At 39.2% G+C, this 16,479-nt stretch overlaps 1 protein-coding gene across 1 annotated transcript; it reads right to left on the bottom strand.

Moving 5' to 3' along the window:
- Nucleotides 1–2,278: 2,278 nt before the first annotated feature.
- On the bottom strand, nucleotides 2,279–16,479 carry mrpl35 (mitochondrial ribosomal protein L35). Its single transcript, XM_076295658.1, has 4 exons — nucleotides 16,416–16,479; nucleotides 15,874–16,066; nucleotides 11,615–11,759; nucleotides 2,279–2,621 (listed from the first exon to the last, which is right to left on the bottom strand). Exons 1-4 carry the CDS (start codon nucleotides 16,456–16,458, stop codon nucleotides 2,433–2,435), a joined length of 570 nt encoding a protein of 189 aa, XP_076151773.1. The 5' UTR covers nucleotides 16,459–16,479; the 3' UTR covers nucleotides 2,279–2,432.

The raw sequence follows: 16,479 nt of genomic DNA, 5'->3' as shown, positions 1-16,479 counted from the left end.
GTCTGGTGAAAATGTCATGCAAATAGCCTCATTGGAAGTATACTTACTGAAAAAAATGTTGACGTGTTCAATACTTATTTTCCCCGCTGTATTTACCCCAACAGCATAGTCAGTACTGCACTTATTTACCCCAATAACACAGTCAGTACTCAGGGATTAAAGTGAAAAAAAATCGTTTGACTGAACTTTTTTCAGGCCATAAGTCATACGTTGTTCATATCTACCTATAGAGATAGCACCCCTTTTGTGGTCGCGACCTATTGGTTTTAAATGTACAAAAAGATGCAAACAGCAAAGTAAAGGGAGTATTAGCCTTATTCACACGGCGGCCATTGTTTAAACCAAAACGAGGCTACAGGGTACACTTACTATATAATTAATGCCACCTACAGGTGAATGCATAGAACATAACAATCCTATGGTTTGTGTACCCTGTAGCCTCGTTTTAGCTGCCAATGGCCGCCATGTGAATAAGGCGAATTGAGAGTGTTCTTGATTGAAATTGAGTTTTCCTGATGAACAAAAATATATTTTAGTACCATCCCTGACCATTGCTGATTAGCCATTGCTGTTCTTTTCTACTGCAGCAATATTGTAGAAAGGCTTTAACTTACACTCTTATTTAATTACTTCAGGCCAAAAGTGTTTAAAGGGGAGATTTTGTTCTTGTTAATATGCAATTCAACACCAAGTAAAATCTATAAAATCAAGTTTGCAAGACTTCCCATTTCCTCATCAAAGTAACGGATCAGAACATTCTAGATATTGTTCATATTTCCATTTGTTGCCTCATCCGCATTTAATGAAAACATGGTAATTTTGAGTTTTACAGACAACTCAGTTTTCCAATGAGCAGCAATACTGTGTGCGCTCATGCAGGAGGTCTGCGCATTTGATAACGACAATCTGGAGACGGTGCTTTTGTCTTCAGCAACAGATTGTGTAAGGTTGACAAGAGGTTGCGATATGGTGAGGGACAGGTCGTGTTGCGCTATGAAAGAACATGCGTAGCCTACTTTCTAAAAACGGTCAGCCATAGATAAACGTAGCCTACCTCTGTCGTGGTGGCTAGTTGCACCAGGTAGGGAAGATGTCCTGAAGTGCACGAACGTTAACCTTATGGCGGTCTTCTGATTGGTGGCGTGCTAAAACGTTTTCCTATTGCATCCATAAACAATTTTCTTGCAGCGAACCGCGCAAAAGCAAACCCCTGGCACTTTAACTTCTTTACACCATGGCTTGTTAGGTCTCCCCTGTTTCCAACAACTGCCCATCTCCATTTATTTTTTAACTTTTGACACCTGTCTTCCTTTAGCAACAACGCATCCATGACAGCTAGTGGCCTTGCCAAATAGACGCACACAAATCATGACGCTAATATGCGAGGTTCTGGTAGGCCTACTGGTTATGGTTTTGTGCTATAAATTAATAATATTTTATAGCAAAGTTTTAAGTTGACTATTTTAATTGTATGGTTATTTTTTGTCAACATACACTCACAACCTACTGTCGTTAAAAGTGAGACCTAAGCAAAATAAGCTACAAGGCTGTCTGTGCGTCACAAACAGACTGACCCCCTTACTCAACAGTTCGCGATGATGACAGTGATATTATTATTTTTTTTATGCTAACACGCTCAGTCAAAACCTTCCGTCGCAAATTGTGAAAAACATTGTTGTACATGTCATAACAGACGGGATAATAAATTGCATAGGCTACGGTTTATATTGCGTCGCTTTACACATAATGTTAGTTGCATTGATTAAAAACTGTAACAATAATAGTAGCCTACATCGGGTGGCATAGAAGGCTATCTGTTCAAGTCATAGGTGACACCCAAAATGAATGACCTCCCCTGACAAGAGTTCGCAATAGTAAGAAATTGTCTACATTGATGCACGGAAAGAACACAGCCTACGCTTCCTCTCCGAATTCGCACATAGAGCTCACAATATCATATCCAAAAAAGTTAAACGGATTGGCCAACCTCATCAGCTGTCTCTAATGTGTCACTATAATCCAACTTTTAGACCGTTATAGTCCTCCATACGTGTTCTTTGGAAAAGCAAAGGTGATAGTCTAAATGCCCCCCCCCCCCCTATTTTTTTTCTCATCGGATCTGCATCGATCTCAAATATGACATTTCTAAAATCAAATTGACGGAAATCCGTCCTATGACGGAGAACTTTAATCCTTGAGTACTGCACTTATTTACCCCAACAGCATAGTCAGTACTGCACTTATTTACCCCAAACAGCATAGTCAGTAAAGGAAAGCATGACGCTAAATGATTCCTTTATTCATGACAGATTGACATGACTGAGCTCAATGACATTAGAAGTTGATTTACACACAAACATGGATATTTACAGCCCCCGCCCCCCCCCCCAATCCCAAGACACCACACACACACACACACACACTGATGTGTGTCACCACCTGGGGTTGACGCGGTCATGGTACTTGAGGTAGGGGTCGTTGAGGTACCAGTTCCTCCTCTTCCAGAAGCGCCCGGTCATCTTGTCCAGCAGGTGGCTCTGTGTCTTGTTGCAGAACACGTGCTCACGCAGCCTCTTCTTACGGGCCGGCAGCTTCTTCCACAGCTTCTTCTTGTAGCCCGCCTGAGCAGACAACACACAGGGGTCACATATATATATATATATATATACACACATATGGGTGGATGACAAATAAGCCTGAAAAAAGGAATTTTAAAAAAACGTCAAATATCTTCCCTAAAAAGTGTTTATATGTGTTGCTGTATCTCTAAACTTGACTAATATACATTTTTTTTTCAAAAAAAATTTGTCATGTTAGTGCCTAAAATTGTCATATGGTGTGACGTGAAAATAATTTGAAATAAAATGAAAATTACATACTTTTTTCTACTTTAATTTATGTCACTGTACATTTTAATCATGTTTGCTTTGATATGCAACATTTCCTTGTGAATATATTAGGAGCATTCTCCACCTTGACAAAATAACTTGTTAAAGGGGTGGTTCAGGATTTTGGACATAAGACCTCATTTCCAAGTAAGCAAGTGTGATATTTATCAGTGGAGACCGTTTTCAACACGTTTTCAACACTCAAAATTCTTGAGGTTCTTGCAGATACCATTTCCTTTGTGTGCTATTGATGTTTTAATGATTTTTCAATTATAAAGTCTTTTTTGTGACATTATTTAATGTCACACCAAATGACATGGTGTCACGCCATACGATGAACTGCACCACTCCACCATGTGTCAGAGCAAAACAGGGTTTTTAATGACTATAAAATCATTAACAATGAATTTTGAAGTCACTGTATGAATGGTGTATGCGTGTAACAGCAAAATAGATGAAAGTTTAGTATTTATTTTTTAAACTTACATCGCATGGTAACATAAAAAGAAAAAAGTATGAGAAATATGAATTGTACAGATAAATTTTTTCCCAATTATCACAGATTTAACAAAAAAAACATAATATCTGAATTTAAAACATGTTTTTACAAGAACTTTTATGTAAAAATGCAATTTGGTCATAGGGTGTGACAGAAATGTCATATAGTGTGACTTTTTTTTGTGTGAAAAAAGCTGTCACACCATATGATGCAGCGTCACACTATATGACATTTTGACAGTTAAGCAAATTTTCTAGACAGTTAAATACAGCTAACTATTATTTAGCATGCAACTGACCACATGGCAGCAGTGCTTTTTAAGAATTCATGAAGAATATTTGTGAAAAATAGCTACTTTTTAGGCAAATGATGTCACACCATAAGACACTAAAATTTGGCCACGATTGATGATGTCCAATTCAAAGCTTTTTATATAAAAATCTAAAAAGCAGAACTCCCTTCTTGACCATGCCAATTACTCCTGACATTCTATTGTTACTTCCTGGTTAAGCAGGGTCCTCTTCACAATAATAATGTCCGGTCAAAATATACAATATAGTGTCACGCCATATGACAACCATTTTATGGACAAAATATATTTGATTATAACTTAGTTGGACAGCATGCATAAACATCAAAACTTTCTGTGGTTGTAAAAAACATCCAATTATTTTATATGCATGGTAAAACTTTAAAGTAATTATACTTTTTATGGATATACGCGCTTTTTAGGAAGTTCGCACACATGGTGGACAGTCACACCATATGACATTTTTTATGTTTGGATGATTATTTTAAGTCAAAAGTTAAATACAAATCCAATAAATTTAATATGACAGAACTTGAACCTACCAGACCTACAACATTTCCATATCAATTCTTAACAATTGCCATTTTTTATAAGTGTGTGACACATGGACAGTCTGAATTCTGCTATTTGTCATCTACCCATATACACACACCGCCTGAGCAGACAACACACAGGGGTCACATATATATATATATACACACATATACACACACTGCCTGAGCATACAACACACAGGGGTCACATATACACATATACACACACCGCCTGAGCAGACAACACACAGGGGTCACATATATATATATACACATATACACACACCGCCTGAGCACACACGACACAGGGGTCACATATATATATACACATATACATACACCGCCTGGACACACACAACACAGGGGTCACATATATACATATATATATACACACACACACACACATACACATACCGCCTGAGCACACACAACAATCGTCTGTTAAAGCCAGTTCTATGGTGCAGATTGTTGCTATGTCCTACCTATCAGTGGCGGCTGGTGGTTAAAAAAATAACGGAGGAAGGAATGTCTGCTTGATTGGCATTAGTGGCAAATGTGAGGTTGTGATGGTGTTGGTGGCATATGTGAACAATAGAGTATGTAGGCCACCTACCCAGACACATTTATAGCAGCAGTATGTACTATGTAGCGGGGGGGGGGGGGGGGGGGAGAAGCTAGGCAAGCATGCAGCAGCCAGAAAAGTTGTGGGTTCAATTCTTGTTTTCCACCATTGTGCATTTGAGCAAGGCACTTAACCCCAAATTCGTCCAGGGACAATGGACTTTGTAATATCATTTATATATATATATAAGTCACTTTGGATAATAGTGCTAAATTAATAAATGTAAATAAATGTAGGTCTGGGAAGTCAGGGAAGATATGTAGGTCTAGTTATGAAATACTGTTTTCCAGATGTGCAAAATTACGGAAAGTCTGGAGGTTTTGCTCAGTGTAATATATTGGCAGAAAAGTCTATAATAATAAAAATAGACACTTGTTTTATAAAACCATGTAACTATTTACCATTAAAAATAGACCTTAAATGTGGTTATTTGTAACATGCTATTGTTTTTAAAGCCAGATCGCTATAATTTAAAGACAGGTTGTAATAGCTAAGTGGGAATTTATGAAAGCATAGATACAGTCGGTTAAGACGTTAGGAAAGGTTACCGCCCCCCACGAGGGGGAAAGCATGCTAACCTCACACAATGGAAGTCAATGGGCGAACTAGCTAACAGTTAGACTTTATACATTCGTTTTACATTCAGGTGGAGTTCTGCTTGTTTCTGAACACAATAATTTGAAGGAATTGTGTTTACTTAACTGCCCAGTGTATGCTAACAACTTAATTCACCCTCGATTGCCCAATGTTGACGACAAATTTCTCTGGAAGCTATATTCAATGGTAGCATCATTAGAAAAAATATATCTCGGTGCACATTGGGATCTTAATTTAATGCCTTCTATATGTTAGGCACTGGGGTCACCTCTATTGCTTCAAGTGGTCATACCTTATTTTTAGGATCAGTTGAATTGTTTTGAGTTTTTGTCGTAACATGGTGATAACAAACTACAGTCACAGGTTTGGGCGCTTCATCTCTAACTGATCAATACGGCAATTGGCTTAACTGGCTTACATATTTTTGTAATAACGGAAGGTGATGTAAACCGCGTGGTGATAACCTTTATGTCTGGATAACTGGTGTTGTGCTTCTACTCACATGAAGAGCTGGCAGTAAGTGTTAAGTGGCAATGCTAACCAGGCTAATAAACAAACCATGCTACCGTGAGTAACGTCGAAGGGTAAAGTCACGTGGCTTTTTTGTAGTTCGTTTATGAAACAAAAGGAGCAATTTCGATTTTTTTAAATAAGGCAAAATAGGGTCTGACATTTTCACAGTTAGAAGATTATTACTGTATAGACACTGAAAAATATTTTTGGTGGATAAGATCGCTGATTTGGCTTCACAGTATTTTTTTTAAAATAGGTCTATGGGACTTAACATTGGAGCTGCTCTTCGATAGGAACGCAACCACTTGGGGCGCTGGTTTTCACTTTCCCTCCCTATACTCGAAAGGCAAATGTTATTGAAGACGTCATTAAAGGAATGCATCATGGTCTGAAACATTCATTAATTACCATCCAAAGATACATTAGAACGGTGAAAAAAAGAACATAACAACAAGAACCTTATTTAACAATTGTTTAGTTAAGGCATAACTTGGATGATTATAACAACGCATAACTATCCAAAAATGTTTTATCACCAAGTGAACTGTCCACGTATGTGACAGGTCAGCAGTAGGCTATGGCTGATTGTTTTCTGTGCTAACGTTACCAGTTAGCCATTAGTAGCCTATTTGTCTGACTATGTAGCATTCAGTAGCCTACACTAGCCTTACCGTCTTGTTTTGGAATATGAATTTTTGGAGCTGGTCTTCCTGCTTTGATAAACATTCATCATACATCAGTGTATTCACAGTGTATTTGAATGTATACAAGATTTGAGATTGTCCTCTGATTCCATTATACAGTTTATTTCACGAGCAAACAACAAACAAGCTTTCCGTTCAACATAAGATTTGTAGACTGCAGATAACGTTCTTGAACCGTTGCCGCTAAAAACAGCACCCCCTATCGCAATTAAAAATGACTGTACGGAGGAGCTTCCTCCCTTGGCCATTGAAAACGACGTGATTCACGAGCCGCTGGGGTCCGAAGCGTTTATAATGGACTTCAATGAGGGGCTTGAGGAGGAAGATCCTCCATACAGTTATTTTCAATAGCGATAGGGGGTGCTGTTGGCATTTTGACCTAGGGGAATGATTTTGTTCATTCAAAGTGTTAAAAATAGTAATATTAACAGTAATTTATCAGATTAGTAATTCACTTTATATATTTTTTATAGATAGATATTTATTATCTCTGAAATTTTAGGGAGGGTGTTCCTCCCTTTCCTCAATGAAGGAGCCTCCTCTGCTACCTATAGCCTATGCTATGTCCTACATCAGTGGTTCTCAAACTTTTCATAATGAGTACCACCCATACAATTGGCTCTCCAAGTACCACCATTATGACCGACATCAAAATACAGGTGCGTATAGGCCAATTCAACTACATATTTTACATTTTACATACTGTTTTGCGTTATGAAAAGACACCTTGGAGACTCCCCGAGTACCACTAGCGAGAGTTCGCGTACCACCAGTGGTACCCGTACCACAGTTTGAGAACCACTGTCCTACATTTTTCAATTCATCCCATTGCATTTCATATTTTGCACATTAGCTACGCCATCGCTCTTATGGCATGACCTTTTCGGAGTTCTGCATCGGGGATGCTTTATAGATCTATATATAAATAGATGGCTATGAACATTGAGCATTTTCTTGCACGAGCACAAGTCAATCAATACAACTGCTCCAATCTGCTGCTACTGGTCTCAGGTGGAATCGCGCTGGGCAATATTCTGTGCAACGCGTCACTGTGTGCCACGATCCCAGAAGCCATCGCCCAGCGCGATTCTACAGTAAGTACAACAGTCAGAGTTTAGCAAAGCTAAAGAAAGTTATTTCACCGGGACAGGTTGGGGACGGCCATCTTAAAGGAACACGCCACCCAATGTCAGTAGTAATATATGTTCTTACCTTAACTTTCACGAGTTGAGTCATACCTCTCCCGTGTCCGTACGTGCACTCAAACGCTCTGGTGCGCGGCTGGACTGTGTTAGCATGTTGCTATGCTAGCGGGCTTTGACGGCAACTAAGCGTAGGAGTAATCAAAAACATCCACGTTTTACCGACTTAAATACAGTTGCACGAGTAGTTGATAGAAATGCTACGGCCACGCAACGTGAAACGTGGCGATTTTCCAAGCGAATAAACCGGAGAACTACAATGTGTGGCGCAATAGCACTTGGGAGTACTTCGACCTAGCGTAGTAGTATTGTTAACACCTAATTGTAGATCCTATCCACCACAGAGTTTAGAATCCATGCTGGATCGACCCTCAGCCTCTCCCTCCCCTCTGAGCGAGAGAGAGGCACAGACACTAGAGATGCGCTGATGGGCTATTATTTCAACCATAACTGCATAGCAAAACTTATCATCCATCAGCCATCCATCAACACCAAAGTTTTTTGACCAATTTTCGAAACGGCACCCGCCGACCATCCGCTGGTTGTTTTAATGTAGGCTATATGGGTGATACAGCGCTGCTGACGTGAGGCTAGAAAGCCCTTGTCTGTTCTAGGAAGACTGATCCAATGCAGCAAATATATTAAAAGGCTAAAGTCGTACATTGGCTATGTTGTAGGCTATCCCCAGAATATCAGCAGCAAACTCAGTCTCTGTCTCGCGAAACAGTCTCCAAATAAAACGTTCCCATGTGTTTTGCACCAACTGCACTGCAATGATTGTAGCAAAAGTGTCAAGTGCATGTTGTGATGCACAGGACAGGATTTGTGTCCTTGTGATTCTGTGTTGGCGTAAGTGTTTACTTGTACTTGTCTCTCCCCACTCAAGACACAGTTTATTTTTTTCCATATACAGGTGTGTGAATGTGTTTTGCACCAAATATCTGATACTGTATGTAGCAAAATTGAGACCACAAGAAAACATTTAATTTGCAATGTGTAGTGGGGATTTGTGCACTTGTAACAAAGGATTTGTGAACCCGTAGCCCCTATTTTGTGTTTACAAGGTATACAAAATATGTACAACTTCAAATTTACTGTTGTGACTTTAGTGTATGCATGCAAAATCTGCAGTTACATGTCAGACAGGTTTAAGCGCTTAATTTGTTTTGTAGTGGAGCATTCTATGGGTTGCCAGGTTGGTTCTATGGGTAGAGCACGCATTTGTAATATCGCTCGATCACGCAAATTTGACCGTGGGAAGCTAAAATCGTGATCGTGATTAAAATTTGATTAATAGCTGATTAATAGACCCTAGCTGGTCACGTTTGAGAGAGGAAGTGAATAAAAAACGTTTTCCATTGTGATCGTGTAATGCGTAATGTTTCCCATTGTGATCGTGTAATGCGTAATGTTTCCCATTGTCAAGTCAAGTCAAGTCGGTTTTATTTTTAAAGCGCATTTAACATGCACATAGTGCAACCCAAAGCGCTCCAACAAACAAGACACGATTGCCGGATGGAGCGGCGTAGTCGCCAGCGTGCCCATGACATCAAGACATGACAAATACATTTAAAAAATAACAAATACAAACTAGAAAAGCATTTCCTGAAGGAAATACAGTGCATGAAAATGCAAAAAATATGATTTGTAAAAACAAACTATATTGATTGCTAGGTAGATGAGGTTTAATATAGTTGGAATGACTGAACAGTTAAATAGGTGGATAGTTTATATAGTTAAATGATTTACTTGGTAGATAAGGTTTAATATAGTTGGAATGATTGAACGGTTATATAGGTGGATAATTTAAATGGTTAAATTATTTAGGTAGATAATTGACGATAACTGACAGTTGGAATGGCTCTAATGTTTGCTAGCAGTTATGCTAACTATGTTATCAAAGATAATAATGTTAACCAAGTTACTTAACTTAGTTAACTTAGCTAATGTTTTCATTTTTAGTAGTTATGCTAACTAGCATGTTAGCAATGCTAACTAGCATGTTAGCAATGCTAACTATGTTAACCATGTGACTTAGCTTACCTAGCTAATCATTTTTAGTACGTATTCTAACTATGCTAACTAGCATGCTAATATGCTAGCATGCTAACTATGCTAACCATGTGACTTAGCTAACCTAGCTAATAATTTTTAGTAGTCATGCTAACTATGCTAACTAGCATGTTAGCATGCTAACTATGCTAACCATATTACTTAGCTAACTTAGCTAATCATTTTTAGCAGTTTTGCTTAAAATGCTAACTAAAATGCTAGCATGCTAACTATGCTAACCATGCTAACTAGCTACAGTGGGTAGGAGTCATAGTTGATGACAAGTAACAGTTACAGTTAACAGAACAGTTAAAAAGTTCAGTAGTTTAAAGGGTTAAATTGTTTAACAGTGAAATATTGTGAGGACTTTTATTTTGAAACAGTTTTTGGCAGAGGAAGCAGTTGAACAGGATGTGTAGTCTTAATAGGGCCAGTTTGTATGCTTAAAGCCTGAGACTGGCAGTTGATGCAGGTGGCCCGAACACCTGCCATAGGATTCTAATTGCTTAACGGCCGTATTGTGATGTCATAATCATAATGTTAAGTCAATGGGGAAATTTTGATTCGTTTTTAATTAATAGTTTAAAAAGTATAAAAGTTACAAAGCTGAAAAATACATAGCACACATGTCCTAAGTAAGACCTACGTAACATAAGTTTCTACGTTAAACGGTTGAAGCTGCATTAACTGCGTTAGAAGAAGAATAATAATAAGAAGACTTTTGGAATAACAGTATAGTGCATTTTCATGCACTATAAAAATGCTGGACGGAGCGGCGTAGTCGCCAGCGTACCCGTGACACCAAGACATACAAGACAGACAACAAAACAAATAAACAAATAAAAAGTGGGAAAAAAAAGAAAATATATTTAAAAAGGGGAAAGGTGATATTAAAATTAGTCCAATTTCCAAACCAGCTGAAAATGTCCAAGGGCAATGATGATCCGTGAAAACTGCACAGAGTGTCTTCACAACCGATATGCCAACAAAGTTCTTTAACGTTAGCAAATGATCAACCCGGTGAATTCACTGGCAGTCTGGAGATCACGTTAACGTTAGGCCTTGTAGACTGCAGTCTGGAGATCACTGGAAGCACAGTCTGAAGTAGTGGGCGATTGTGTAGATCCGCAACTCGGTGGACTTCTAACAGCGACCGTCTGTTACTCCGTGAGACTGCAGCTCCTCACCGCTAGGCTAACGTTAGCCTGCAGTTGGCATGGCAGCTCGCAGGTCAGCAACAGCTCGGCGGCCACGGCAGATCTCCCGCAGAGTAGCCCAGGTCCAGCTGTCCCGAGAGATACCCTCGACCAGACAGTGAAGTGCAGCACCGCTCACGGATGGATGGAAGGATGTCCGATGCCCAGCTAGGGCAAAAGCTAGCCATAGCAAGCTCCCAATGGACAAACGTCAACGACGTTTCAGCTGACTTAGAAGCAGTAAAAATGACTAAGAATAACACGAAAACTATCAAAAATAACGTAAATAAATAGGGAAAACATTTAACTAGACAAACCAATACAAAAAATAAACATGACATTACATAAAATTACGAACATTACATAAAAACAAACAAAAACATGATGCCAGACGGAGCGGCGTGTCTCGCCAGCGTAACCTAGCAACCATTGTGATCGTGTAATGCGTAATGTTTCGCATGGTCACGTTTGAGAGAGGAAGTGAAAAGTGCGACTCACCTTCCTGCGCAGCCAGAGGCCGCAGTGTAGCCGCAGGAAGCGTTTGGGCACCGAGCGGCACGTCTTGCGCTTGCCGTACTTCAGGCTGTAATACGTCAGACTCCTGCTAGGGGGCGCCAGCACAGCAGGGAGGAATGGGAGGACACTGCAGGAGAGCACAGGGAGTCAAGTCAAATCAAGTCACATTTCTTTATAAAGCACTTAAACACAGTGCAACTGACCCAAGGTGAAATAAATAATACAAATTAAAAAAAATACAAATAAAAATACAAAAAATAATAGTAATGATAATGATTAGAGATGTCCGATAATATCGGCCCACCGATATTATCGGCCCGATATTAGCATAAAAATGTAATATCTGTTAATATCGTTATCGGATTTTTTTTGCCTTAAAACCGATAAAATAATCCTTGCGTTACACCCAAATAGTGCCTATGCGCTCCTGAAGCGTTTACCGGCGCACAGATGATGACCTCATCAAGCTGCGTCTTGAAGCATACAAACAAGCGTGGATGGCTGCAGTAACAAACTTGCTCGCTCTGTTTCAACATTATGTCTGTGGTTTGGAATTGGCCATGGCCGTCGTAGCCCCTTTGAAAATCAGAAGTTTACAGGCCACGGTGGCCTTGGTGCCCCCTTCTTTAAATATTCTGCTTTACGTCCTACTAATTGCGATATATATTTAGCCTATGGCCTATGGCCAAATTACGCAGTGGAGAAAGTGACAGCGCAAGAAAGTGCGTCCAAATTAACCCATTCTTCTCAGTTGAACTACTCGCGAAGTAGCCTACTCATCACACAGACATCACAAATATCACATGAAAGAGCTTTTTCTCAGCTTTTAAACGATGTTAGCCGCTAATTGCTGTGGTGAACGGTTCGCGAGAAAAGTAAATAATATCATTCAATTTAATCATAAATTCTACTGAAGGTTTTGCGTCCATCTCCCTACCCATTCATCCTGGTGGAATACTTCAGAACCCTTCGTTTAACATATGACAAACCATATATCAGAATAAACAGCAGACCTTACCGAACAGAAAGGTGTAAATCAGTCCCCTGTACAGTTAGCCGTTCTAGACTAATCCCGTTTTGAATTTGCAGTAAATTTCAACATACATGGATGTCTCCAAATTTGGGATTTAAGTTTTACACTGTGTTTAAATTGTTCCACATTATTTCATAACGGGCCAAATACAAAACAAATATTACAAATGTCGCCTAGATATCGGTAAATCAGAGGACAGCTGACTATAAGAGTTTGTGAAAGTAGCCTTAATGATCACAAAATGCTAAGCATGCATCTGAGTTTCTTAAAGCTGAGCTGTGCTTAAATTGTTCAATACATGATTTCATAACAGGCCAAATATAAAATAAATGTTAAATATAGCCTAGATATCTGAAAATATTAGATGATCAGATGATTTACAGTTATATGTAATATGTCATGTTTTATGTTTTTGTAATGTTTCATACAGTGATGCAGGTCTACTGCAGTGAATACAACTTTGATAATTTTTATAGCCTACTATAGTTAACTTTGGCCTTGGTGCCCTGACATGTGGCCTTTGTGCCCCCCACCAAATATGCCCAACTGAAGGCCAAGTGGCCTTGCCCCTAAAATGGTGAAATTCCAAGCCTGATTGTGGGTATGGCCCGTTATGAAGGCCAGTCAGTCTTTTAGCCCCGTTCATTGGACTAATACTAAAGGAGGACTTTGTTTACTACTCTGGAAGGTCTGGACTGAAACTTTGTGCCTTCCTTGTTCTTATTGCACACTACCTTAATGTTGCATCTCTTTGTTGTTGCTCATGTAGAGCAGTGCTGATTGAGCCCAGTTTATAATTTCAATGATTGCATTAGCCCAAGTAATGGGCTAGGGACAAAGGCTGCTTAGATTTGTACACCTTAAAATGTTTTATTTTTTGTACTTCACCTCAAGCCTGAAGTATTTTTTGTAGCTCAAACAAATGTTTTCAAAATTGTGCAGTATAGTTGCTTGCCACATTGTAATTGACTCATATTTGTGCATTCATTCAATTAAGGTGATTGAGTTTTAGTTAAAGAAACAGTTCATGAAGCATCCTACAAATGCAGGCTCATTTAACACAGAAAAAGGGTAGCCTGTCATACACTATGCCTGTTATTTTAGTTAGCTTTACATTCTGCTATGTTGCAAGTATTTTTCTTATTTTGCACAGACAATGTTAACATTTGGAAAGCCTTGTTGCATTCAAGAATGCATCCAGTGGGGCATCACAATAACATTAAGCATGTTGTGTTAATTCCACAACAGGAGATATGTGATGTTACCTAAATTAGTTTTGAGGAAAAATAACCCATATATCGACATCGGTATCGGCTGATATCGGAATCGAAATTTGAGAGTTGGACAATATCGGCATATCGGATATCGGCAAAAAAGCCAATATCGGACATCCCTAATAATGATAAATAAAAATACAAAAAATAATAGTAATGATAAAACTGAATATGATTGTAGATAAAAGAAGATACTAAAACTACTGCCGGGCCTAGAGCAAATTGTACAGTAAAGTTAAAGATGGCAGTTTATATAATGCAGAAAATAAATAGAAATACGATAAATACACAAACAAAGGGGAAATTAGGGGACATTAAAGGCAAATAGATTACATACAGGTCTTTACATTTCATTTAAAGCTACTGATAGTGGGACAGGACTTCATTTCTATAGGGAGATTATTCCAGATTGATCTCTCTTCTTTTCTATAGAGAGATTATTCCAGAATCACCTTTAGTTTTTAGAGTTACCACAGGTTACTCTATACAACCACTGGTGGCACTGTGGTAACTCTATATAAAACATATTGATCTCAATGGTGCATTTTGCCCATGATCAGGGAGGAAAATATAAAAGAAAGATTTGCATAAGACAAGTCAAATTAGTGTTTTTAAAAAGAAGGGATCATGGAGTATACAGAAAAGAATATAAAAAAATATTTGCATATTCCCACAAGGTGTTTGGGTGCTCTGAAAAGGAGAACCAAAATGATTTTTCAGACTTGTGAGGTCTGCTGTTCAGACTCTGAAGGAATTTATTTTCTGTTCATTGCTTTTTGTGAGAGTGTTTCTACTTATCTCAGTAAGGAAAATAAATCAAGAGCCTATGTTGAGTACAAATATGTCTTCTGAAGGGCTAAAGAGAGCCCAGCCAAAAACTCCAATAAAATTTTTATCAACTTTGAGGGACAGCTATGACCATGTAGGATCATCCAGACCAAACGTGATGATTTTGCTACATACTGTTCCTATTTATGTACCAGCATGCAACATGTGAGCCTCCTACATGGTTTAGTTTGTGCATTATGAGCTTGTGAACTTTGACAAAAAAAAGAGGCCAAACAAAATCGACACCCCCCTCCCTCCCTCTGTAAAACTGGCTGTATCTTGGAAAGTATTGATCTTACGTAAAAGTAATTTTACAGTGTGTCTCCTGGGTAATATAGGTACACCTGGTCATTTTTGCTGAATTTTTTGAGACCTAAGTGTGTGGGCCCTGGTTGAATTGATGTGGAATGACCCTTAAGTAGAGCAGATTCAGTGCTATGAAGTGTAAATAAGAGGTAACCTGAGAGAACAACTTTTTCCAGGATCTTTAAAACAAAAGGTAATTTGGAAATAGGCCTATAGTTTTTCAGCTCACTGTAATCAATTGCATGCTTAAAACTGGAGGGGACCACTGCAGTAGATGGCCAAAAGATGTTAAAGACTTCCTTAAACATGTGTAAAGATGTTAAAGATGTTAAAGACTTCCTCAGACTTCCTTAAACATGTGTAAAGATGTTAAAGACTTCCTTAAACATGTGTAAAGATGTTAAAGATGTTAAAGACTTCCTTAAACATGTGTAAAGATGTTAAAGATGTTAAAGACTTCCTTAAACATGTGTAAAGGTAAACCATCTGAGTGGCAAGAGGAGGATTTCATATGATAGGACATGGCCATCTCCATGACAGCACACGTCTCCCACTGTATCCAACACTCAAGGGCACAGCCCAGAGATGATCCAACACACACACACACACACACACACACACACACACAGAGTAGATGGCAATGCCAATTCTATGACTGGAACAATGACAAAGTTGGCAACCTTGAGAAAATGAAAAGTTGCCCTGTGATGAGAAGGTTGACGCGCTGTGGCTCATTCAAACTTACATGCGCACAAATGTCAGACTCAGATACCCAAATAAGTAAACACAGGTGGTCTTACCGGCGCAGCAGACCTCCCTGCGGAATCTGCGAGGACGCGGTCGATACGCCGCCTGCTGCAGGGATCCGCGCGGGCCTCTGGAAGGGTCCGCGTGAGAGCTCAGACAAGAGACGAGTTTGAGGTGTCGCGTGAGTTCTCAATAACCCGGAGACACAGCAGCTTCTCATGCGCGTGGACAGCGGCCTGACCAGTGCTGAATACCAGAACATTAATGTTAACACACAACAAAAGTCACAATGCGCCACCCGACACAAGCATTCTGATCCTGGCAGAAACCACCGTGTTTGCGTGTTTGCGTGCTAGCATAAGGGATGCCAAGTGCTTGCTGTCAACTTCGCTAGCACTAGGTCGTTAACCTTAACGTTAGCTAAAGCTGACGACCGTTAGCTTCATAAAATGAAATGTTACTAAGGTCTTGATACATAAATTAATAACTGCAAGTTGAAAACTGACAATGCACTTTACTTTGCATGAAATAACAACAGAATGATGTTTGAAACTTGAACGTGAACACGTCCTAAACGTTTCAATGTAACACATACCAGGGAAACATCTCGCCATGGTGGCCGCCATCTTGAGTGTCATGAAATCGTACTACGGCATATC

This window comes from Alosa pseudoharengus, unplaced genomic scaffold (genome assembly GCF_046254945.1).
Source record: "Alosa pseudoharengus isolate Yale_2024_CS ecotype anadromous, Long Island Sound unplaced genomic scaffold, YU_APseudo_1.1 YU_APseudo_1.1_scf_2, whole genome shotgun sequence".
Classification (NCBI taxonomy): Eukaryota; Metazoa; Chordata; class Actinopteri; order Clupeiformes; family Clupeidae; genus Alosa; species Alosa pseudoharengus.
Note: the sequence above shows the minus strand (reverse complement) of the source record. Positions and strands in the feature narration are given on the sequence as shown.